This window comes from Salvia miltiorrhiza, chromosome 4 (assembly GCF_028751815.1).
Source record: "Salvia miltiorrhiza cultivar Shanhuang (shh) chromosome 4, IMPLAD_Smil_shh, whole genome shotgun sequence".
NCBI classification, from domain to species: domain Eukaryota; kingdom Viridiplantae; phylum Streptophyta; class Magnoliopsida; order Lamiales; family Lamiaceae; genus Salvia; species Salvia miltiorrhiza.
The window spans coordinates 8,450,159-8,474,317 of NC_080390.1; the positions used below are offsets into that span (position 1 = coordinate 8,450,159).

The 24,159-nt window shown below is 37.5% G+C and overlaps 1 protein-coding gene across 3 annotated transcripts; it reads right to left on the reverse strand.

The window, feature by feature from the left end:
• Positions 1–11,223: 11,223 nt before the first annotated feature.
• LOC131022583 (uncharacterized) lies at positions 11,224–17,619 on the reverse strand. Of its 3 annotated transcripts, XM_057952095.1 has the most exons (4): positions 17,113–17,224; positions 16,905–17,020; positions 16,245–16,588; positions 11,224–12,803 (listed from the first exon to the last, which is right to left on the reverse strand). In XM_057952095.1, exons 3-4 carry the CDS (start codon positions 16,488–16,490, stop codon positions 11,643–11,645), a joined length of 1,407 nt encoding a protein of 468 aa, XP_057808078.1. In that variant the 5' UTR covers positions 16,491–16,588; positions 16,905–17,020; positions 17,113–17,224; the 3' UTR covers positions 11,224–11,642. The 3 variants fall into 3 exon arrangements, with proteins under 3 accessions (XP_057808078.1, XP_057808079.1, XP_057808077.1); XM_057952096.1 differs by lacking the exons at positions 16,905–17,020; positions 17,113–17,224 and adding an exon at positions 17,312–17,619; XM_057952094.1 differs by having other exon boundaries at positions 16,905–17,233.
• Between the last annotated feature and the right edge of the window lie 6,540 nt (positions 17,620–24,159).

Below are 24,159 nucleotides of genomic sequence, written 5' to 3' on the forward strand. Positions count from 1 at the left end.
GCTTGCTCACTTGAGGAGTTTAGGCCTATTTCACTTATTTGTAGCCTCTACAAAGTCATTGCGAAGGTTTTGGCGAATAGGATGAAACAGGTCATGGATTCAGTTATTTCGGATAATCAGAGTGCTTTCATTGGCGGCCGTTACATCCTTGATGGGGTCGTGGTTCTAAATGAAGCAATCGCGGAGGCTACTAAGAAGAGAAAAGGGAGGATTATCTTCAAGGTGAATTTCGCGAAAGCATATGACTCCGTCGAGTGGGATTTCTTGGATTTAATGCTTGAAAGAATGGATTTTGTACCATTATGGAGGAAATGGATCCGAGGTTGTATCTCCTCGGCGACGACGAATATTTTGGTGAATGGATCTCCATCTGGTGAGGTGTGTTTAGAAAGAGGATTACGGCAGGGGGATCCGCTTTCCCCATTTCTCTTTCTTATTGCAGCGGAGGGGCTCCACTCTTTGATCACGAGAGCTGTTGAGAAGGAGCTGATTAACCCGGTAAAGGTAGGAAATGATTACATTTCAATTCCGCACCTCCAATACGCCGATGATACGGTCTTCTTGATGGAGGATGATGAAAGAAATGCAGTGGCAGTTAAAAGGATTCTCAGAGTGTTCCAGCTACTGTCAGGGCTTGCTGTGAATTTCAAAAAATGTTGTCTCTTCGGAGTTGGGGTCGTGGAGGATAAGATCGAGAGGATGGCGGCTGTTTTGGGTTGTGATGTAGGCTCCTTACCTTTCAATTACCTCGGTATTAAAGTGGGTAGCAAGGGCAAAAAGGTTTCTGATTGGAAATACTTGGTTGAAAAGGTGAGAAAGAAAATCGATTCGTGGAAAAATGGGAAGTTCTCTCTCGCGGGCCGAGTGACCTTGGTGAAGGCTGTGCTTCAATCTATACCGATTTACCAGCTCTCTTTTACCTGTTTACCAAAATCAATTGTGAGTTCTCTAAATGCTTTACTTGGTAATTTTCTGTGGGGAGGGGGTTCTAGTAAAAGTGCGATTGCTTGGATGAAATGGAAGGTGCTTTGTGCTTCAAAAGATGAAGGAGGCTTGGGGCTTAAAAATATTGAGTGGTTTAATCAGGCACTTGTCGTTAAATGGTTGTGGCGGTACCTTACTGGAAGGGACATGCTTTGGGCTAAAATTGTTAGGTCCATTTATGGTGAGGTTGAGTGGGGAGAGACAGGTCTGGAAAACGCGGGGAAAGGTAGATTTAGAGATGGGTGGTGGCCGAAGATCGTTTCGGCGGCGGGTGGGGCGAGCAATTTTTGGTTTGTTCAAAATTTGAAGCCAAAGGTGGGGGATGGGAAGACCTTTAAATTCTGGAGTCAGTGGTGGGTTGGACAAAAGTCGTTGAAGTTTACTTTTCCTAGACTTTTTCAGTTGAGTGCTAATAAAGAAGCTGCAATCTGTGAAGTTGGGGAATGGACTGATACTGGATGGTGTTGGGATTTAAGGTGGAGAAGAGAGCTATTTGACAGAGAGAGGGAAGGAGTTTCGGAGTTGCTTAGCCTTGTTTCTGGTACTAATCTGTGTGCAGGTAACAAGGACGGATGGACATGGAGTGGCGACATTGGGAGAGGCTTTACAACCAAGTCCGCTTATGAAGCTATTAAAGATCAAGCAAACGAGACTACGGAGGCGGTGGAGGAAACTGATATGAGTACGAAGGTGTGGAAGATCCATATTCCAAACAAAGTCAAGCTTACCGCATGGAGAATTTTGAAGAACAGAATTCCGACGTGTGACAATCTCTCGAGAAGAAATGTGATGTTGTGTGAAGTTGAGGTGGGATGTAACGCCTGTTTTCATCGGCAGGAATCCACGAACCACTTGTTGATCCACTGTCCAAAGACCTCAAAGGTATGGGAAGCAATCTTTCAATGGCTCGGAGTTAGCTTGGCGCAGCCATATGACGTGTCCTCGCACTTTCAGTTCTTTACTAGTTTGAGTGGCCGGAAAAGAAATAAGAAGCTCTTGATGGCTCTTTGGTGTTGTACTACTTGGCTTATTTGGAAAATGCGTAATGAGAGTAGATTTGAGAACAAAAGATGGGAGAGTGCAAAATTGTTTGGAGAAATCAAAGCTAGAGTGTGGAGTTGGGGTAGAATTTTTGGATTTGTTAACGATGGAGTTGGGATTCATAGGTGGATGTCGAATGATGAATCACCGATGATTTTGTAATCTTCTTGGTACTACTGGTGCCTTTTCTTTCTATAATATTTACTTTCCTTATCAAAAAAAAGATATAATTAAAGGAAGTTTGTACACTTGCTATAAATAATTAAAAATATTATTGAATTACACTTTTCACCCGTCCACACACATACAAAGAAAAAAGAAAAATTCGCATATAATTAAAATTTTCTTGTGTTCGTGAGAGGGGGCTTTCGATTTTCAAAGATTCCTGTCTGAAAGGAAAAGCAAAAGCAACTCACGCCTCCATTACACCTCTCTCTCTGTAAAATCTGAATGTGTTGCATTCTCAAATCGCTTTCTCTACTTTTTTTTTTCTTCTTTTTTTCTTTATAATTTTATTTCATTTCCTCCTCTCTTACCTTTTATTATTTGGAGCCAATTTCCCAGTTTCCTTTGCATTTTCAGCAAAAATCGACTTCATCTTTGTTGGGGTACATTTCCTTTTATCTTTCTCCTTCACTCTTTTTTATTTTTTCTTTCTTAAAGTTATACTCCCTCCGGCAAAGCTTGACCCACTTTCCTTTTTGGGTTGTCCCACGAAACTTGATCTGTTTCTAAAAATAGCAAAAAATTTACCATTTATTCACCTTTTCACTTTTTCACCTACCACACTTAACACACAAAATACCAATTTCTTAATTCCCGTGCCGAAAAGAAATGGGTCACGCTTCATGGGACGGAGGGAGTATCTTCTTATTCCTTTTTATATATGCGATTAATTTCAGGAGATAGACAATTTATGTGTGATCTTATTTTTCAGATAAATTTGAATGTAATCAAAAAATTTTAACAACAATATGCAGACACACGTTATGAGTGATTTCATTCTCGAAGAGTTTTTTTTCAACGCCCTACAAGAAACTTCTTCCAAGTTTCAATTCGAACATTTCGGGATTTTTTTATTTTTATTTTTGTAGGTTTTTGAATCATTATGACTAATATTTTTTTTTTTTGAAAAGGGAGATCGGAGGGATTTGAATCCGATACATCATTATTTACATACTGAAATTTGTTTGGATGTTCCATTCGAGCCAATTATTATGACTAACATGATACATATTTAGATTAATTTTACATTTGGACTTAAATCGGATTAAAAAAAAAAGGATTAATTGATAGTATGGCAGAAGCCTTAGCCAATAAATAACATGTTTGTTTGTAAATTATTACTATATTTTTCAAAGAAAATTCCACGCCGTTTATTGCGTCCTAATATTAATTCCAAGAGTCAAACTCTTAAAGGTGGACATTGAAAAAAATTAGCAAAAGAGAGTTACTTTTTTCCCATAATGATTACTCTTATAATCATGCTAAATAAACGGCTACAAGAGAGAATGTAGATCGAAAGAATACAAATTAACAACTGTTAAAACAAAGCACTTTTGGAGATGGAATAATTTACTTGTATTGAACGGTGAAAAATGATTTTCGCAGCCCTTAAATCCACAGTAAAAGATTTAGTTTGATATTTATAACAAAGAAATGGAGAACAGATGCGTTTCTATTTGTCCGAATTATATGCGAAAATAACTTTATTATTATTATTATTATGAAGATGTGAAATATGAGCAAAAGGAATGAAAGAAAGTAGGGACTGTGTGTCCAAATGAGTCCAAATTGTGTTTTCTCAAGAAAAAGAAACGACCCTGCCATTTTAGACATTGCATTTTGCTTTTATTCCACTAGGCCGACTTTTCATTATTTTGTTTAGCACTTAAATACATTCATTTTCATTATTTTATTTAGGACTATTAGCACTTAAATACATTCATTTTTAGAGTAGTTTGATTTTATACATAAATTTTAAAAAGAATGAAAATATATATATGACATTTCTAAACGAAATTATTTTCTAAAACGTTCGATAAATACACATCGACATTTCAATTTGTCACATCAGTTTTAATTAGATCAAAAATTGAGTTTATGGTAAAATGGTTACGCTGTGAAGTTCGTATATTTTTTTTTACTTCTTTCAAAGTTCATATACAAAACCAAATTACCCTACACCAATAACCTTTTTTTTTTTAATATGTGTGTTAATAAATATCAAGAATAATGTATGGCCTCTTGTCGATGGTGCTGATGTGTGGTTTGAGTCAACATGATTAACTTATAATGCTGTGTACTATTATTATTACTTAGCCTAATCTAATAGCGATGCGACACTATCAAATATACCTATTATTATATTTACTCTTTTTGCCTAAATGATTTAGATAATTAATTTACAAAAGTCTTTTCCCCAACAATATCGGACAGTACATTCTTGGACCATAAGAATAGGTCCAACATTAAAAGCAAATTTCCCTAGCAACTAGCACTTAATATTATGGCTAAATACTACTCCCTCCCTTGCACGGTCCATATTTTCTTATTTGGACGTTTAATTTCAATAGGCCCAAAATAAAAAATCAATACACAACAAATATTCTCGCATAACTCATTATTTATATCAAAATAGTGTGCCCGCCTGTGTGATGCACAGAGAACATTGAAATTAAACGATATCATTTTTACGTCCTCTCGTACTACACGGATCATGATATATTTTTATAATTTATATATACATCAAAATATCATTATTTATGATTTAGATGAATTGATAACAAAAGAATACTTTCTATTAATTTATATATTATTTTATTAGAAGTAGTGTGTGATGATAATAATAATAATAATAATAATAATAATAATAATAATAATAATAATAATAATATCACCTTAGTGAATATTATATTAGATTTAATAAGTATCTTATATCAATATTAAATTACTAAGAAAACAACAGAATTATGATAACAGTCAATTTGAGATGACGATATGAAGCATAGTGTGTTGGTAAGACGCTTTTCCTCTAACTAATAGGCCGGAGAGAGTTACCTAAAATGATAGAATGTGAGTGTGTTTTTTCTTTCTTTGGATGCAACAAATTTTTAAAAAATTAACACAATTTAAGATTATTTTATATAAATTAATTTTTTTTTTTTTTTTTTTGATAAGAAAAGTAAATATTATAGAACGAAAAGGCACCAGTAGTACCAAGAAGATTACAAAATCATCGGGGATTCATCATTCGACATCCACCTATGAATCCCAACTCCATCATTAACAAAACCAAAAATTCTACCCCAACTCCACACTCTAGCTTTGATTTCTCCAAACAGGTTTGCACTCTCCCATCTTTTGTTCTCAAATCTACTCTCATTACGCATTTTCCAGATAAGCCAAGTAGTACAACACCAAAGAGCCATCAAGAGCTTCTTATTTCTTTTCCGGCCACTCAAACTAGTAAAGAACTGAAAGTGCGAGGACACTTCATATGGCTGCGCCATGCTAACTCCGAGCCATTGAAAGATTGCTTCCCATACCTTTGAGGTCTTTGGACAGTGGATCAACAAGTGGTTCGTGGATTCCTGCCGATGAAAACAGGCGTTACATCCCACCTCGACATCACACAGCATCACATTTCTTCTCAAGAGATTGTCACACGTCGGAATTCTGTTCTTCAAAATTCTCCATGCGGTAAGCTTGACTTTGTTTGGAATAGGGATCTTCCACACCTTCGTACTCATATCAGTTTCCTCCACCGCCTCCGTAGTCTCGTTTGCTTGATCTTTAATAGCTTCATAAGCGGACTTGGTTGTAAAGCCTCTCCCGATGTCGCCACTCCATGTCCATCCGTCCTTGTTACCTGCACACAGATTAGTACCAGAAACAAGACTAAGCAACTCCGAAACTCCTTCCCTCTCTCTCTCAAATAGCTCTCTTCTCCACCTTAAATCCCAGCACCATCCAGTATCAGTCCATTCCCCAACTTCACAGATTGGAGCTTCTTTATTAGCACTCAACTGAAAAAGTCTAGGAAAAGTAAACTTCAACGGCTTTTGTCCAACCCACCACTGACTCCAGAATTTAAAGGTCTTCCCATCCCCCACCTTTGGCTTCAAATTTTGAACAAACCAAAAATTTCTCGCCCCTCCCGCCGCAGAGACGATCTTCGGCCACCACCCATCTCTAAATCTACCTTTCCCCACGTTTTCCAGACCTGTCTCTCCCCACTCAACCTCACCATAAATGGACCTAACAATTTTAGCCCAAAGCATGTCCCTTCCAGTAAGGTACCGCCACAACCATTTAACGACAAGTGCCTGATTAAACCACTCAATATTTTTAAGCCCCAAGCCTCCTTCATCTTTTGAAGCACAAAGCACCTTCCATTTCACCCAAGCAATCGCACTTTTACTAGAACCCCCTCCCCACAGAAAATTACCAAGTAAAGCATTTAGAGAACTCACAATTGATTTTGGTAAACAGGTAAAAGAGAGCTGGTAAATCGGTATAGATTGAAGCACAGCCTTCACCAAAGTCACTCGGCCCGCGAGAGAGAACTTCCCATTTTTCCACGAATCGATTTTCTTTCTCACCTTCTCAACCAAGTATTTCCAATCAGCAACCTTTTTGCCCTTGCTACCCACTTTAATACCGAGGTAATTGAAAGGTAAGGAGCCTACATCACAACCCAAAACAGCCGCCATCCTCTCGATCTTATCCTCCTCGACCCCAACTCCGAAGAGACAACATTTTTTAAAATTGACGGCAAGCCCTGACAGTAGCTGGAACACTCTGAGAATCCTTTTAACTGCCACTGCATTTCTTTCATCATCCTCCATCAAGAAGACCGTGTCATCGGCGTATTGGAGGTGCGAAATTGAAATGAAATCATTTCCTACCTTTACCGGCTTAATCAGCTCCTTCTCAACAGCTCTCGTGATCAAAGAGTGGAGCCCCTCCGCTGCAATAAGAAAGAGAAATGGGGAAAGCGGATCCCCCTGCCGTAATCCTCTTTCTAAACACACCTCACCAGATGGAGATCCATTCACCAAAATATTCGTCGTCGCCGAGGAGATACAACCTCGAATCCATTTCCTCCATAATGGTTCAAAATCCATTCTTTGAAGCATTAAATCCAAGAAATCCCACTCGACGGAGTCATATGCTTTCGCAAAATCCACCTTGAAGATAATCCTCCCTTTTCTCTTCTTAGTAGCCTCCGCGATTGCTTCATTTAGAACCACGACCCCATCAAGGATGTAACGGCCGCCAATGAAGGCGCTCTGATTATCCGAAATAACTGAATCCATGACCTGTTTCATCCTATTCGCCAAAACCTTCGCAATGACTTTGTAGAGGCTACAAATAAGTGAAATAGGCCTAAACTCCTCAAGTGAGCAAGCTCCTTCTTTTTTAGGAATGAGAACGATGAATGAAGAGTTACATCCCCGAGGGATTTTGCCATTGGAATGAAATTCAGTCATCACCTTTAAAAAATCTTTCTTGATAATCTCCCATGACGCTTTCCAGAACTTGAGGTTAAAGCCATCCGGTCCCGGGCTCTTGTCACCGTCACAACTCCAAATGGCCTCTTTAATTTCTGATTCTGAAAAAGTTTTGATCAGCTCCGCATTATTCGCTGCAGAAACTTTCCGAGCAGTGAAATCTCCCGGTATCATAGGTAGGACGCGCGGCGTCTTCTTGAAGTGATTCTCGAAGAACGTTTTGACGTTCTCCTTAATGGTCTTTGGATCCTCGATCCAGCAGCCCCCAACATCAAGCCCTGCAATTTCATTCTTCTTTCTTCTCCCAACAATTGCTTTGTGATAAAAACTAGTATTCAGATCGCCCTCCTTGACCCATTTGACTTTCGCCTTTTGTTGGAGAAGACTACATTTTTCTTTGGATTTAAGGAAAATCTTTGCTCGTAATTCATTTCTCCTGATTGTCTCACTCTCCTCAAGACCAAAGGTGTCATCAAAAATGTCCAGCTCCTGAAGTTCATCCTTAAGATCTGTCAATCCGTACTCAATGTTGCCATAAATCCTCAGATTCCACTCTTTCAACGCACTCTTCACCAATTTCAATTAATTAATGTGTGTATATATATATATACACACACACGTACATACTTTACAATATTTAGTCTATTTTACATGTAATTAACAATAAAGTAATTACTCTATAATCGTATCGTATCGTTACTTCAAAATTCTATATCAAAATTCAACATATCACTAAAAAAATTTAAAATATAAATGTAAATTATATTTTTGGTATATATGAATCAATGTATAAAATTAAATTAAATTGATAAACGATGATAACAAATGTGTGTGTGTGTGACGTATATATTATTTTATAGCATACGCTATAATAATTATTTTTTGAGAATGTAACTTATTTTTCTCCTTTCGTTTATCGGTAGTTGCCTTGTCTTTATTTAGTACATTAGCAAATGCAAAATTTGAGAATAAAAATATTTATGAATAATTTTATCACCTATCTCTTATATTTAATTTGATATATATATATATATATATATATATATACATATTGAGTATTTTATTATTGATCAAATTATATGATTATTAGAAAGAAAGAAAAAAAAACACAAAATGAAATTAAAATGGGATAATATTAGGCTGACAATTTTTTGAAACAATATTATTAGGGATAATATTAGGCTGACATGTAGGATGTGGAAAGGGAAATGAAATGATTTGATAGAAATAGCAGCTAAAAAAATGGTAGTTATTGTTAAAAGAATTAAAATTTAAAAAAAGGCGCTATTTTTTTACCATTAAAACTCCTTCTTTATATATAATATAGATATAGATATAGATGTCATTGTATCTCATACATAATTATTTTTTGGGGTTATTGCCGTAAAATACATTAAGTTTGTCAATTTTCTAATTTATATCATCACTTTTTTTTTTTGCCAAAAAATACATGAATTTATAATTTGTTCGCAAATCCCACCATCTATAATTTCGCCCAAATTAATCTGAGGTTGCAATCGAATTGCCAACGTAATTGCCGGAGTTGCCAACGTGGCTGCCGGAATTGCCAAATCACATGTACACTCACTTCTCTCTCTCTCTCTCTCTCACACACACACTCACACAAGTCACATACCAGAGCTTCAATAGTTATGAATTACAGCCGCATTTCGCACCTCCTCCGCCTTTCGCCGCAATTCCTCCGACGCCCGACGCCATCAGCCTCCTCAGAGCAACGACAAGTAAGAACTAATATGAAATGCACGGCCCTTTATAAATTAAAAGTCTGAAAATATTATATTGATTAATCTATGGAGGTGGTATACATAATTCAAATCATAATTATAACTATTATTAACTTTATATAATCTCTCTAAAAAAAATTATATAATCTTAATACATCATACCAAACAACATACTTACAAATATTTTAATGCATTCAACCAAACATAATTCTTCATCCGTCCCAATTCAATAGGTTATGTTACCTTATTTGGACATTCCAATTCAATAGGTCACTTTCTAAAATGAAAAATCATACATAACAAACACCTTCACACAACTAATATTTACTCTGAATGTCATTGTGGCCCCCACAAAATTATCTCTTCTTTCACTTAAAAAATAATATCTTCATTTCCCTCTCCTACATTTTTACAAATTTACCCTAAAAAAGCTGCTTTTGGGTTTGCTCAAAGCTGGGACTAGAGAGGTCGGACCTCGTTGGGAGCTCGGCGATAATGCTTTTGCGTTATCGGCCTCGAGTCGTTGATGATAGCGAGCTTTGGCTTTTGAGGAGTTTTGTTCTTTGTTTTGGTTTCTTTGCGGTTTTTCTTTCGATTAGTATCATTTTCTGTAGGTCTTTGCTCATGATAACTATGAGGGGTGTGCAGGTTTCTGCTTGGGTTCATATTTTGTACTGTTTTCTTGGCTTCAGAAAATCCGGGTTTACTTGAGGGCGATGGTTAGGCCGGAGCTCTTGAAGTATTCCCCATTTTCTGAGGTTTGTTTCCGTTGTCTTTTCTGATAGACGAGTACTCTTTTTCTTCCATTCTTTGGAGGTTTTAACGAGACTCGGCCATTAGTTTGCTTCATGTGCTTTCAAGGGTTTAGGTTTCCTTTTTCTTTCTAATAAAATTTTATTTTAATAAACTATTTGTTTCTTGTGTCCAGGCCTTGTGGCCTATTGAATCGGGACACATGGAGTATTGATATGACATATAGTAAAAAACATCTCAGTCAAACATATCATACTCCAACAAGCCATAATATTATAAAGGGTTAATTATAAATGATAGCCTGAACTTTTAACAAATTTCAGTTTATAGCCTCAACTTTATTTTATTTTTATTTTTTTTGTATAGCTTGAACTTTGAGAAATTATTTAATTATAACCACAATTACACCAAATTTATGTTAGTAGTCTATTCTTTTTCGTAATTACAGCTAAAATGATCAATTGCCATAAAATTATAGTCTAATGTATTATACAAAAAGGAAGTTTTTAACGGTAGGTAGCACATCGTCATCGAACCACCGGTGCAATCAGAATCACGCCAAAAAGTTAGTGGAACGATGCCAACTTTTAGACGCGATTTCGACTTCACCGGTGATCTAATGACGATAAGCAACCTATCATTAAAATCTCAATTAATGTAGAATACATTAATATTTGATTTCATGGCAATCGATCATCATTTTATACGTAATTTCGATAAAAAAAAAAAGAAAAAGAAAAAGCTAATATCATAGTTTTGATTTGATTGTGGCTATGATTAAATAATTTCTCAAAGTTCAAGCTATATAAAAACTAAATCAAAATTGAGGCTATAAATTGAAATTTGCTAAAAGTTAAGGCTATAAACTATAATTAACCCTATTACAAATTAACCACAATGTAATAAACACTAAACATGAAATTAGACAAAGACAAACACTAATCAATCATACGATAACAAAGCACATATCACTTGGTAAAACTTTTCACCTGCCATCAATAAGTCGGGAATAAATAAATAAAAACTACTCAGTTGCACAGTTGGTACCCTGACAATTTATACCAGTTTAATAAATTTTACATTTTGATCTCTTTATTTTTCTTGTTTTTTTTTTTTTTTTTTGGAACTTTAAAACATATGGGGTAATGATACAAACAAGAATCATAATCAAAATGCACACACAATAACCAAAAAGCGTTTAAATATTTCATTTGATAAGATATAGTACAACATTTCATATGCAGTAAAGCTACAAGTTAAGCTAAAGCTTTTCCATGGAATCAGCTCAAGTTTAGCATTCATATCCACTACAAGAACTCCTAAATCAACATGATAATTTCATAATTGTGAGAAGGGATCAACAAGAACAAGAAGACTCCCATCACCACTATCAGAACTAACAACAAAAATCTTTGGCATGATGCATTTCTGCTATTCGCACACTAAGGGTGTGACAAAAAATTAAGGGATTAATGAAATGAGATCCAAAATAAAGATTTTCATAGATATATAGCGTAAGCAAGAGGATAAGCTGATTGAGATAATACTGGTCAAGAAACAAACCTTCTAATGGGACTCAGGCAACTGACTTAGGAGGGCCGACTTAGCTAGTACGTAAATATCTAGCCTTCTTGTTGGGGATTGTGGGACTTCTCCCTTCGGCTCTTTTCTGCGAACCTGTGTGATCAGAATTCTCGGCCTCATCCTCATCCTCATCATCAGTGTCAACCTGCTTAATGGTTGGTGACGTCCTGTGCAGGCTCATTCGATGCGGAATATAAACATTGAAGTAATAGTTTACAATGTCCTTCTTAGACTTTCTGGGAAAACACTTCAAGGTACGCATCCAAAAGCTTTTCCCATTAGCTGATGGCCTCTTTTTCATCAGTGACTCATAAGTTTGTTGCTCCTTCAGTGACCATGACTCCGAGACTTGCTCGCCCATTTCATCAAACTTCCAACTAGAAAAGGCGGGACCCAGATTGCGTTGGAGAAGTAGCCTTTCCTCAAGTACGTGACGTTTAATGCAATCAGTAGATGCCCGGGATGCACAAGAACAAGAATTGTGTCTCCCTTTCCCGATTCTTCTAACAGTGGATTTTATATTTCCATTTTCAGTTGGCCAAACTTGGGAGCCCAACCACTTCAAATTATCAGAATCACTGTTGTATGAGCTAATAAGAATGCTCCTGTCCACCGTGTCATCCCACTCAGGGACGTCAGTCTGGAAACGAGGTCCAACTGGAATAGCCTTCCTTTGAAGATGATCTCCAATGAAATTCAGCAATCTGATTGACCTACGAGAAGGCTCAAGGTGTTTCCTTTGTGCCCCACTTAATGTTGGCGAATTCAAATTGCGAACTACTTTACTAATACCTAAACGTCGTGCTTCATTAGGAGTTGAGTCCTCGGGACTGGAAGGGTTTGAACCATTTACAGATTCATCAGAATCTACTACCGGAGACACATCTTTGGAGGTGCATTTCAAATCTACCACATCATCAGCAAATGAACATTCAGTGGTGACCTGTATCTCCAGTAAAGCTCCGTCGAAGGTCACTAAACTGCCAGAAGTATGAGATTCAAAAATAAATTTTTCATCATGACTTTGGGCGGAGTCAACTGAATTGAGCAAGCATGACAGTGATGAAGCTTGGGATAACTGCCGCCTTCTGCGTTTTGTTATGTTCTGTTGGTTTGGTGAAACAAAGCCAGCTGGAGCTCTCAGCCTATCTTTGACAAGCTGATCAAGTTTCCGCTTTCTCTTTAACAAAACAAAAAGTCATTTTGTAAGCAAATTTCACTGAAAGACCTATCAACATACAAAGCTTTATATAAGTGGAATACAGGGATGACAATCTTGATTTAGTTATATCCGAGAAAGAGCTAAAAGAAAATGTAACGATGACCATCTTGTAATTAATTAATTGTGCAATAATTCATCTATGATCAGAGGGCAACATCCAACAATTAGATAGATGAGGGTGTTAAACAGATTATTTTAAGGATCTGGGGGCAACATTCACAATCCAATAAAGTGTTGACCCAAAATTGTTTTATAAGAAGTTCAAATGCAAAGTATAATAATTACTAGTGTCCATAGAAAGAAAGAAAACAAACTGCTACATACTGAACAGAAGCATCATACAAAAACATCAATGCTCAATGAGAATTAACTTTGTAAATAGGTTTGAATGCATCTGAGAAAGTCAGGAACAACTAATCAGAAAGTAGTTTAGTTAGGTTGAGATATAAGACTAAGCATCACATGAGAGACAACACTGAACAAGATAAAGCATCTTCCCCTTTATTAATCACATAGCTGCTACACACTAGGAATTCTTTTGATAAGATACAGTGAAGCATTCAGGATATCAACATCATCCAATGCAGAAACTACAGATAGAATTACCATGTACATATTTCACATCATATTTTCCCAACTGAAGTTCACATTAAACCAGCAAGAAGGATGCAGCTTTTAGGAAACATAATTCAACTTAGCAGTCTAAACTTGCTTTTGTCTGTAAGATTAAGCTTGAGGGGTAATCAATGTTATCGATGGCAGATGGCTGTCCATGGCGGTCAGGCCCGAAACCATAAGGCTATGGCGGGTGCCATGGCGGATTATAGCGGACGCATAGCGGATTAATTAAATAATACTCTCTCCGTCCACGAAAGAACTTCCTACTTTTCTTTTCTGGGACGTCCACAAAAGAACTTCCTACCTATTTTTGGATTATACTCCACCACTTATAAATATCTCATTACCCTTACTTTTCACTTTTCCACTACTCCCAATACTAATTAAAACATTTTTTCATCGTTCTCAATACACTCAACAACTTTTTCTCCACGTTTAATACACTCAATAATCTTTTCTTAAAACCCGTGTCACTCCCTTCTAGGAAGTTCTTTCGTGGAAGGAGTGAGTAATATATATAATAATAAAATGCAATAACTTAAGTTCTAGATAAAATATAAATATACAATATCATAGAAAACATAATATCCTAAGCCTAATTCCTAAGTTCAAGCATAAACATAATAAAATGCAATAACTTAAGTTCTAGATAAAACATTAATAGCTAATATTGTCTAATAAGAAATATAATGCTTAGTCCTCCTCATCAAGCTCCAAATAGTCATCTTCTTTCTTCCTCTTCTCCTTCGGATTCCTCATCAATTCATCAAGTTCGTCTTCAAATTCTTCATCTTCAAGCACCATCTCTAACCTCACTCTCCGTTTTGATCGTGCTCCAAATAGTCATCTTCTTTCTTCCTCTTCTCCTTCGGATTCCTCATCAATCTCATCAAGTTCATCTTCAAATTCTTCATCTTCAAGCACCATCTCTAACCTCACTCTCCTTTTTGATCGTGCTCCAAATAGTCATCTTATTTCTTCCTCTTCTCCTTCGGATTACTCATCAATCTCATCAAGTTCATCTTCAAGCACCATCTCTAACCTCTCTCTTCTTTTTGATCTTGAAGATGTGGAAGTGATTGCGCTTTTCTTAGAAGTTCTAACACTACTAGCTCTAGAACTACTCTTTTCTTTTCCTTGTGGTGGTACACCTACCATAAGGTCTAGGTTGTCGCTCCTCCGAACGATGCAGGAGGTCGTTGGGGTAGTGGGTGAAAAGAAATCTGGATGATTCTTGGTGAAAGCGGCGCAAAATAGTGTAGTATTTCTAAACCCTAACCCTAATATAAAACTAATTTGGGTCACGTCAACGGGTTAATGGGCCGGGTCAACAGGTTGCCAACCCATTAAGCAGGTCGTGGGGCAAATATCTGCCATATCCCGCCATAGCGCCATGTCCATGGCGGCCGCCACAACCCGCCATGGCAAAACTGCCACGCCATAGGATTCTTGTGGCGAACCGACAGTCTACTTAAACCGCCCCCGCCACCGCCATCCGCCATATCCCCACCATGGCAGAAATTCGATAACATTGGGGGTAATATTGTCTAAAGACCATTTTACCCTCCAAAAATACTTTCAAAATAAGACAAATTCACAACTCAATGCAATGGCACCAAGCCACCAACATTGATCCCATTGTAGGTGTGCCTAGGTATAGGAACACATGAAATACAATAAAGACATGATGCAACGCCCCTGGCTTACGGGGGTGGGGCCCATTACTAATATAGTGGCACAATGGGTTTGACCAGCAATTACTTGCCATTAGTTCTAGCTTTGTCAAACGGATTAACCAATTTGCTAGAAGAGACCCTTGAACCTACATATAATAACATTGTAACCTTCATCACCCACATGATTAGGGAAATTACACATGACGCATTATAAATATGCTTAAGGGGCCGTTTGGTTGAGGAATCAGGAGAGGGAATCGGGATCCATGATTTCCTCAAAAGGTGTTTGGTTGTTATTTTTAATTGATTCCCTTTTCCCACTTTTTAATTTTGGATTCCCCAATTTGAAGTTTTTCCATTCCCCACATTCCACTTAGAGGGTGTTTACAGGATTAGCCTATATAGATAAATATAGTATAGGCTAATCCATTGTTTACTAAGATTAATTGGAACTGTGAGATATCTCGAGATCGTTGATAATTTCTATTATTTGAGCTAATTTTGCTTGTTCATATCTTATTGAAATGGTAGGATTGAAGATGTCTTAGTAATGAGGATAAAAATACCCATTGACATCCCTTCACCACCACCACTCGCCATCCCCAACACCACCCCCCGTGGCAACCACCGCCACCGGCACAACTCTCCTCCACCACCAACACCCAATGCCACCAATGCCACCTTCACTTCCACCACCTCCACCATTACCACCCTCGACCGCTGCCACAACCTTTTCCACCATTGTCGCCACCTCCTCCATCACCGTGCCACCCCCACAACCCATCACAAAAGTTGATTCCTGTTTGTTATTTACAATGAACAATGGGAATAAGAAGGGATTCAATTCCCTTTGGAAATCATTCTTTTTTTTTTTCCTTTCCCTTTGTTGATTCATCCCCCCTTCCCCTAGATTTCTCTATTCAGCCTTCTACCTGATATAGCTTTCATTTAAATTATTTTAAAGCTTAAGATGAGTTTAGCTAAAGTTGTGGAGACTATGTATAAAAACCAAGCCTAACTAAAGTAAAAAAATGAAGCAAAAGTTGAAATACTACTACATATAAATCATGTAGCAATAAGAAGAGTTGAATGTCAAAGACCATACCCAAGGCATTTCAGAATCTTCGAGGATCATTAATTTTCTGAGACCAAGGATCTGATTCCACAAAGGCTGGATATTATCACGGGCAAACTGTGGCATAGAAGGATCCAGAGCAAGCCCTTTTAACTGAGTTATCATTTCTTCTACTGAGTATTGTCCAAAAATTGAGCTGCACCGGACATCCTCTACACCTTTACTGGAAGGAGCTTTAGCATTATCTTTCTCCTTCCGTGCCCGTTGTCTACTCATCTTTCCAACACAAAACACAAGAAAACGAATCCTCCGCTCCAATCTCAAAACAATTCAAGAGTAGAACAACTCAATTTTGGAGCTCCTAAATCCAGGACCTGGAACCAGAAAATCAAAACTAGCAAATTTTAAAACCATATATTTAGACCGAAAACAAAAAACCCAACACGTTGATTGGCTTTCAAAGGCAAACAAAATTCTGCAGAAATCGCATAGCATAAGAAATGGCTGCAGTAGGCCCTGTAGAGATCCAGTGCGTTCAGCAAAAAAAATGAACAGTATCTGATGCAACAAAGCTCCAGTTTATAGTATAATTAAGGAATTAAGGAATATGATAAAATCAATCATTAAAACCATCCTGGTTTAATATACTTTCAGCGTAGGAAAGTAATTGCATTACAGAAGCCCTATTACCGAAAATAGAAAACCCAGACATCACACTTCCAAAAACGATGGAAAACAACTAAACAACGGAATCCCCGAATTGAGCAACGCGGAGCATGCACGACTCCTCCGTCATTAAACGCGAACTATCGCCAAAAATAAAACAGCATTCATCAATTTTAGATTTAGGAAATAAATAAATAAAAACTCAAAAAAATGGACTCGAACGCCTACTTACCAACTTCTACCAAGGGTATCAAGTATAAACACTCATCATCTCACAACATCGAATGAAAATAGATCCGTATAAACAATAAAAATAATTATTAGGTCGTGGTGAAATATGATGTGAAGCGGAAATCATTGAAACAATTATATATATATATATATATATATATATATATATATATATATATGAAGAACAAAGAACACTTAACTGTGCAGCAGATACATGATGCGCAGCTGCGCCACAAGTGGTGCAGAAAAATTCTCTCTCCTTCGGAGTCGAAGGAGGAGTCGGCGCCGGCGGTGAGGCGTGCTAAACTATAATTCTTGAAATGATTCCTTCTTTGTAGTAAAGAAGCAGGTGTAAAATTTTTCTAATCAATTCAAAGGTCCAAGCTTATGACCGCCATGGATCTTGAATTGGATCTGGGTCAGGAAATTCGACAAAAAATAAATAAATCACTTTTAGTAACTTGAAAAGATTTTTATCTTTTTGCACGAGAGGAATGTCGTAAACTACGTGATTTGGAAAATTACAATTCAATACCCTTGGATGGCATTTAGGGGGTGTATTAGTTCAAGACTTATGTAGATTTTAAAAGTTCGTGAATTTTAAAAGTTATAGAATTCTCACCAATTCTTCATGATTTTGAATGAATTCTTGGTCGAATTTTTAATGAATTAACAAGAATTTGTCGTGATTTTCCGGGAGTTGAAATCCACAAAGCCAGCGGGCATGGAGACCTCGCGAGAGCTGCAAGCCCCGCGAGCGTTGGGTTCACGTGAGCGTTTGAGAGCCAGCGCTCGCTTAAGCCCAGCGACCGCTGGCTACAATGAATTCCTTCGTTGGACACGAGCGCTAGGGTCCAGCGCCCGCTGGCTTCTTGGCCGCAGGCACTGGCACCCAGCGAGCGCGGGGATTTTGCAAGATTTATGAATTCTCGTGGTCTGTCTTCGGATTTGTTCATGCCTATTTTTTCAACGAAATCAATGAAAGTCATTCAAACTTTAAAGTCCATAGATTAACGAATACACCCATATTTTCATAGACTTTTAAAAGTCTTGAACGAATACACCCAGATTTTCATAGACTTTTAAAAGTCTGCAGAAATCTATTGAAGTCTTGAACTAGTACACCCCCCTTATTTTGACTCATAAAAATCTATACTAATAAAAAAAGAGCATAAGCTTGTGGATTGCCTATTTTACCCTTATTATATATTTTATTTTAAGGTTATTTTACATATTATATATTTATAAAAATATATTATTTCATTAGATATTACACTAAATCTATGTGATATATATCTATAGCTATTGATAAGGCTTATAGATAAATATATTCATTCAATAAGTTATCTAATAAAAGTAATAAATTAATAGAATTTCTAAAATAATAAATTATTAAATAAAATAACATTCATTACACGTATAACGTACGTTCTTTCTGTTAGTAATTAATAAAAGGATTAAGGTGCAAATGCACCCCTAAGAAGAGCCCTAGAGCGTATACCCTAATTCTCAATATTGGATCAAATAGATCCCGAAGTCCCAAAATTCAAGTAATTAAACCCACCGTACAAACAACTGTCTTCCGTTCGTTAGCTTTAAAATTTTTATGTTTTTTATTTCGGATATGGAGCCCACCTCCAAACATTTATGCGGGTTTCCTACCAACCTAAGCATACAAAGAGTTTCCATTCCAAAACACCTAATTTGCAGAAACAATTGAAGGAGACGAAGGGAATCAAAGGCGAAAGTATTCAGAGAAGAAGAAGAAGAAGGGATTCAACAACGAAGGATTCTAAGCATGAATGATGGTTTTTATAGAGCATGCAAAGGTGTTTCGGTTTTTTTTTTCTTTTCGATGAAGCATGAACAAGCTGTTGAAATTGTTTTCGTTTCGTTTGTTTTGTTGTGCAACATGTCGTGTGTATTGAGTTTTAATTTCAATTTTTGGGGTTGTTGGAAGAAGGAGGATGATAGTTGTTTATGGATTTATGAAGGTGTTAATTTAGTGAAAATAGAAGATACAGTAGGAAATATGAACTTAGAACAAATTGAGGCTGAATTTGATAACTGCTTAATGTATAAACCTAATAAAGTTGATGTGCTTAATGAGTACTATAAAATACATGATGGCTTAGTTATCCTTATAGATTCAAACCATTGTAAAAATGTTTTAGATTATCTTGATTTAATTGGCCTGGCCATGATAAAGATCCTACGCCTCCTATTACACCTCTTGAGTTATTTCTAGAGGAGAATGATGATAAGGAGTTAGAGGTTGTACATGGGGTAGAGGTTACTGTTGAGAATGAGGGAGAAGAGGCTAAATAGGGGTGGTAATAGGTCCGGTTCTGTTATAACCGAACTGATTTTTCAATTAATCGAAGTCGTTTAACAGCAAAAACGCTAACCGAAAATCGAATCGGTTAACCGGATTAACCAGTTAATTTATATGGCAGATCAGGCAGCTCATAACTGGTTGCGAATATTTACTCTAATTTTCAATCTGCTAGCAAACTTCTTATGATCTTTTCACCTATAATTAATACAATATTTCAATTAGGCCACGTTTGGTATGTTGGAATGGTTTATATAGTATAGATCGTTGTTAGTTACCTTTTACAGATTAGTGAAGATTAACAATATAATTTAGAGTTTGATACTTTAGTTAGACACGGCTAATTTGGATTTGGTAGGCAGTATAAGCTTCAGATATACTACTACAAAGACTCTTTTGGCCATCTACTATTTCTGAATATACCAATTTGCCCTCATTACAAACGAATGTGCTATATAGCTGTGATTTATTTATATATATCAGAGAACATTTCTGGCGCTGTGAGAATACTGATCGTCGTTCTCCTTCGCTCCATATTTTCGAAGATCTGCAAGCGCCGCGCCATGAGTTCTGCAAATCAAGGTTTGTTATCTCCAAGTTCTTAAACAATAGTCATTCACATATTCACATCTCGAGCAAATCAACACCACAACCAGACATTAATCAAGTAAATCATCACCAAATAACATATACTAATCCGTCTTTGTCAGCAAAAAACAATTCAAGAGCAGCCCACAAACTATATGAAATTTTGCCATATGTATTAGCTCATATACTTTTTTTTAGTGAAAACTTCCATTACTCCATTAAATCATTTCGAGCTACATCTTCCAACCAAAAAGGGAAAACATCTGGCCAATAATAGGATGCTAAATTACATGAAGACACATATTGCGCCAGATTGTGCGCCACCATGTTAGCTGTCCGGTGTTAGTAAAAAATAGAGGTAGGTAGCTACCTACCACCTCCACCATTTGCCACCTACCACCATGAGTGCCACCTACCACCATGAATTTGCCTATAAATACCTTCTTCCTCAACATTGCAAAGACACACCAAACACAACTATCAAAGCAGATAGCTAGAGAGATAGAGAGAAAATCTTGTGAGAGAAAACTTCAGTGTGGAAGTTATACACGGGTGATAAAAGTGAGTTGAGAGATAGCCTCTGCGTAGGCAGATACAAAATACAGTGTGGTATTGTTGTACTCCTCATTTTGTGAGATTCTCTAATATATTGGGGTGGGTCCGTGGACGTAGGCAGTTTGGCCGAACCACGTTAAATATCGGTGTCATTATTTTTCCCTTCTTAGATAATTTATATCTTTGATATTGCTTTCGATTTGATAATGGGTGGAATTATTTGTGTATATTTCCCAACAACTGGTATCAGAGCCTCGTTTGTGGCGGTCTGATAATTTTCTTGTGCTGTTACTATTCATCGTGAATAGTGATTTCGTTGTGAACATTGATTGTTCTTTTGTAATTCTTAGTATGCTCTGTGGTTGCAGTAATTACTGAACCTCCACATCAGAAAAGAATTACTTTGAGAAAATTATCTTGTTTATCAATTAGGGAGCAGTTATGATGGGCGACGGAAAGATTACGATTGAGAAGTTCGATGGTACGGATTTCGGTTTCTGGAAGATGCAGATCGAGGATTATCTTTATGGAAAAGATCTACATCAGCCCCTCAAAGAAAAACCAGATAAGATGGATCCGGGCGAGTGGGAGCTGCTGGACAGAAAGGCGATGAGTGCAATACGTTTATCGCTGTCCAGGAACGTTGCCTACCACACGACTGGAGCAAAGTCAACAAAGGAGATGTTGGCGATTCTGGCGGAGATGTACCAGAAACCATCAACTGCAAACAAAGTACATTTGATGAGACGATTGTTCAATCTAAAAATGTCCGAGAGCACACCAGTGCAGAATCATTTGAACGAGTTCAATATGATCACCACACAGCTGAGCTCGGTGGAGATCGAGTTTGATGATGAAGTTTGTGCCCTAATATTGCTATCTTCTTTGCCAGAAAGTTGGGCCGGAACAGTGACAGCAATTAGCGCTTCATCGGCAAAGGCAAAGTTGCGCTTTGACGAAGTAAGAGATCTGATGATCAGCGAGGAGATTCGCAGGAAAGAATCTCCATCTACTTCAGGGTCAGGGACTGCACTGAACACGGAATATCGAGGAAGATCGAAAGGAAGGCAGAACAGGGGAAGGTCAAAGTCCAGAGGAAAGAGCCAATCCAGGACGGATAAGGGTTCAATCCAGTGCTGGAACTGTGAAGAGTTCGGGCACTTTAAGAATCAGTGTAAAGCGCCACCGAAGAAAAAGGATCACAAAAAGACAGCAAACGCAGCCACAACAGAAGATGTAGGCGAGGCGTTGGTCCTGAGCGTGACCAGTCCAATGGAGTCGTGGGTGCTGGATTCTGGAGCGTCTTTCCATTCATGCAGTAATGAAGATATAATTGAAAATTATGTCTCTGGCGATTTTGGACAGGTGTATCTTGCTGATGATGAGCCCCTGAAAATCGTAGGAAAGGGAGACGTGCGAGTTGTGACATCCAACGGATCCGAATTGAAGCTGAATCAAGTCAGACATATTCCTGGACTGAAAAGGAACTTACTTTCAATTGGGCAGCTTGATGCAGAGGGCTACACAGTGACATTTGGCTGCAGTAATTGGAAGATAATCAAGGGAGCTATGATTGTAGCTCGTGGAAAGAAGGAGGGCACGTTGTATATGACAACTAACTCCAAAGATTGCATTGATCTTGCAGGAGGAGTGAACAATGCAGATTTGTGGCATTGTCGGCTTGGCCACATGAGCGAAAAGGGGATGAAGATAATGTGTTCGAAGGGTAGGCTGCCTGGCCTGGAAACTGTTGAAGTTGGCCTGTGCGAGGATTGCGTGTTCGGAAAGCAGAAAAGGGTAAGCTTCTCGAGAGGCGGCAGAACCTTGAAGACGCAGAAGCTGGAGCTGGTCCTTTGTGATCTATGGGGACCGGCGCCTGTAAAATCCCTTGGTGGCTCGGAATACTACATAACCTTCATTGATGATTCCACTCGAAAGGTATGGGTTTATTTTCTTAAAAATAAATCCGATGCATTTGATACTTTCAGGAAGTGGAAAGCCCTTGTAGAAACTGAAACTGTAGTAGCCCGCTCTTTTATTTATTTATTTTTTTATTAAGATCAGTGATTGCAATAATTGTTATATTGCATCTTCAGTTATGGTAAATCTAGTGTTTAGTTATCAACTAATTCAGCTCAGAAATCTGAATTTGATGCCATTGCGTGATATGATCGCAATTGAATTATTGAAGCATTCAATAATTTATCATCCAGTTTAATAACTGACTTAGCAAAGTCAAGTTATTAATTTATATGCGATAGAAATATTATTTCTATTATTTACTTGGAAGTCAGTGATCTAATTCCGAATTTAAGAACGAGTTAAATTAGATATTTAATTCGTAGAGAGTTATAACAAAGCGTCGTTATTTAGTAGAACCCAATATTAATTTTACAAATACTTGATTATTTAATCAAGGCAAGAGATTTTTATTAGTCACCTCAATTCTATTTACTTACAATCATCATTTTAACTTTCACACTCCCTACGCTCCTACACTATCAATAGAGTATACAAAATCAAGAAATAAAATATGGATAGTACACGCATAGCAGCCCCTTTTCTTTAACTCTGCTAAGGCCATACTCTTTTCCCTGCAAAAGTCACAATTTAATATTTGAAGCCATGCTAAGATACAACTAGGAGATCTTTCAGACGCACCCTATGATGAGTACTCCACTTTTCAAAGTCTCACATGGAATTCCACTATTAGTCAAAAAAATATGGCAGCCACTTTCATTTTTGTCAAAAGTTGCAGCAAAATTTCCACTTTTGCTGTAAATAGTTTTTCAAGTTTTGCGGGCTCACACCTCTTGATCTCTGCCTATAAATTGAGAGCTTCATAGTAGCCTGAAAATCACCAACTACGATTCCCCCTCCTTCCTTTATGCACCAAAAATCATAGAGAGTTTATTTCGGCTGCAATCTGGACCCTAAGAGGTAAGCTCAACTTAAACTTCTCCATTTTCTTCTTGAGTTCAGCCTGTAATGATTAAGCAAAATCCACAATTATGTTTCAGTTTATTCACTCCTGAATTCATTAGCACAGCAGCCAACCAAGCACAAAACACACAAGGTGATTGCTAATCTCATTTTACTCTAGTTCATGCTACATGATTCACACCAACAAGTATGCTTATGTTTTAGAAAGTCAGAATAAAGAATTAAGATATATATGCATAATGGACTTAGCAAAGTCAAGTTTCAGTAATACAGATTTATCCATGTTATGTAGAATGTCGTATGCGTTTATGATTCCCACTGGACTCTAGAAATTAAATGCTAACACAGTAGCAACCCCACAACGCCATTAATCCCTTGCATATATAGTATATAGAACCAAGACTTCACGTAAATTTGAGAAGTTAACTTGAGTAGAAGGAAAAGGAAGTGGGACTAGATCGATGTACCGATGTACCTGTTCAGTCGAGCCGAGGAAATGACGGCGGCGATCCATCGCGCCGGAGAAGGGCCGCGACGGCGGTGATTCCAGAAATGGGGCTGGGGTGACATACAACGACTGTAAGTCGCCGGATTTATAGAACCACGGCGGCAGCAGTTTCAGGCGAG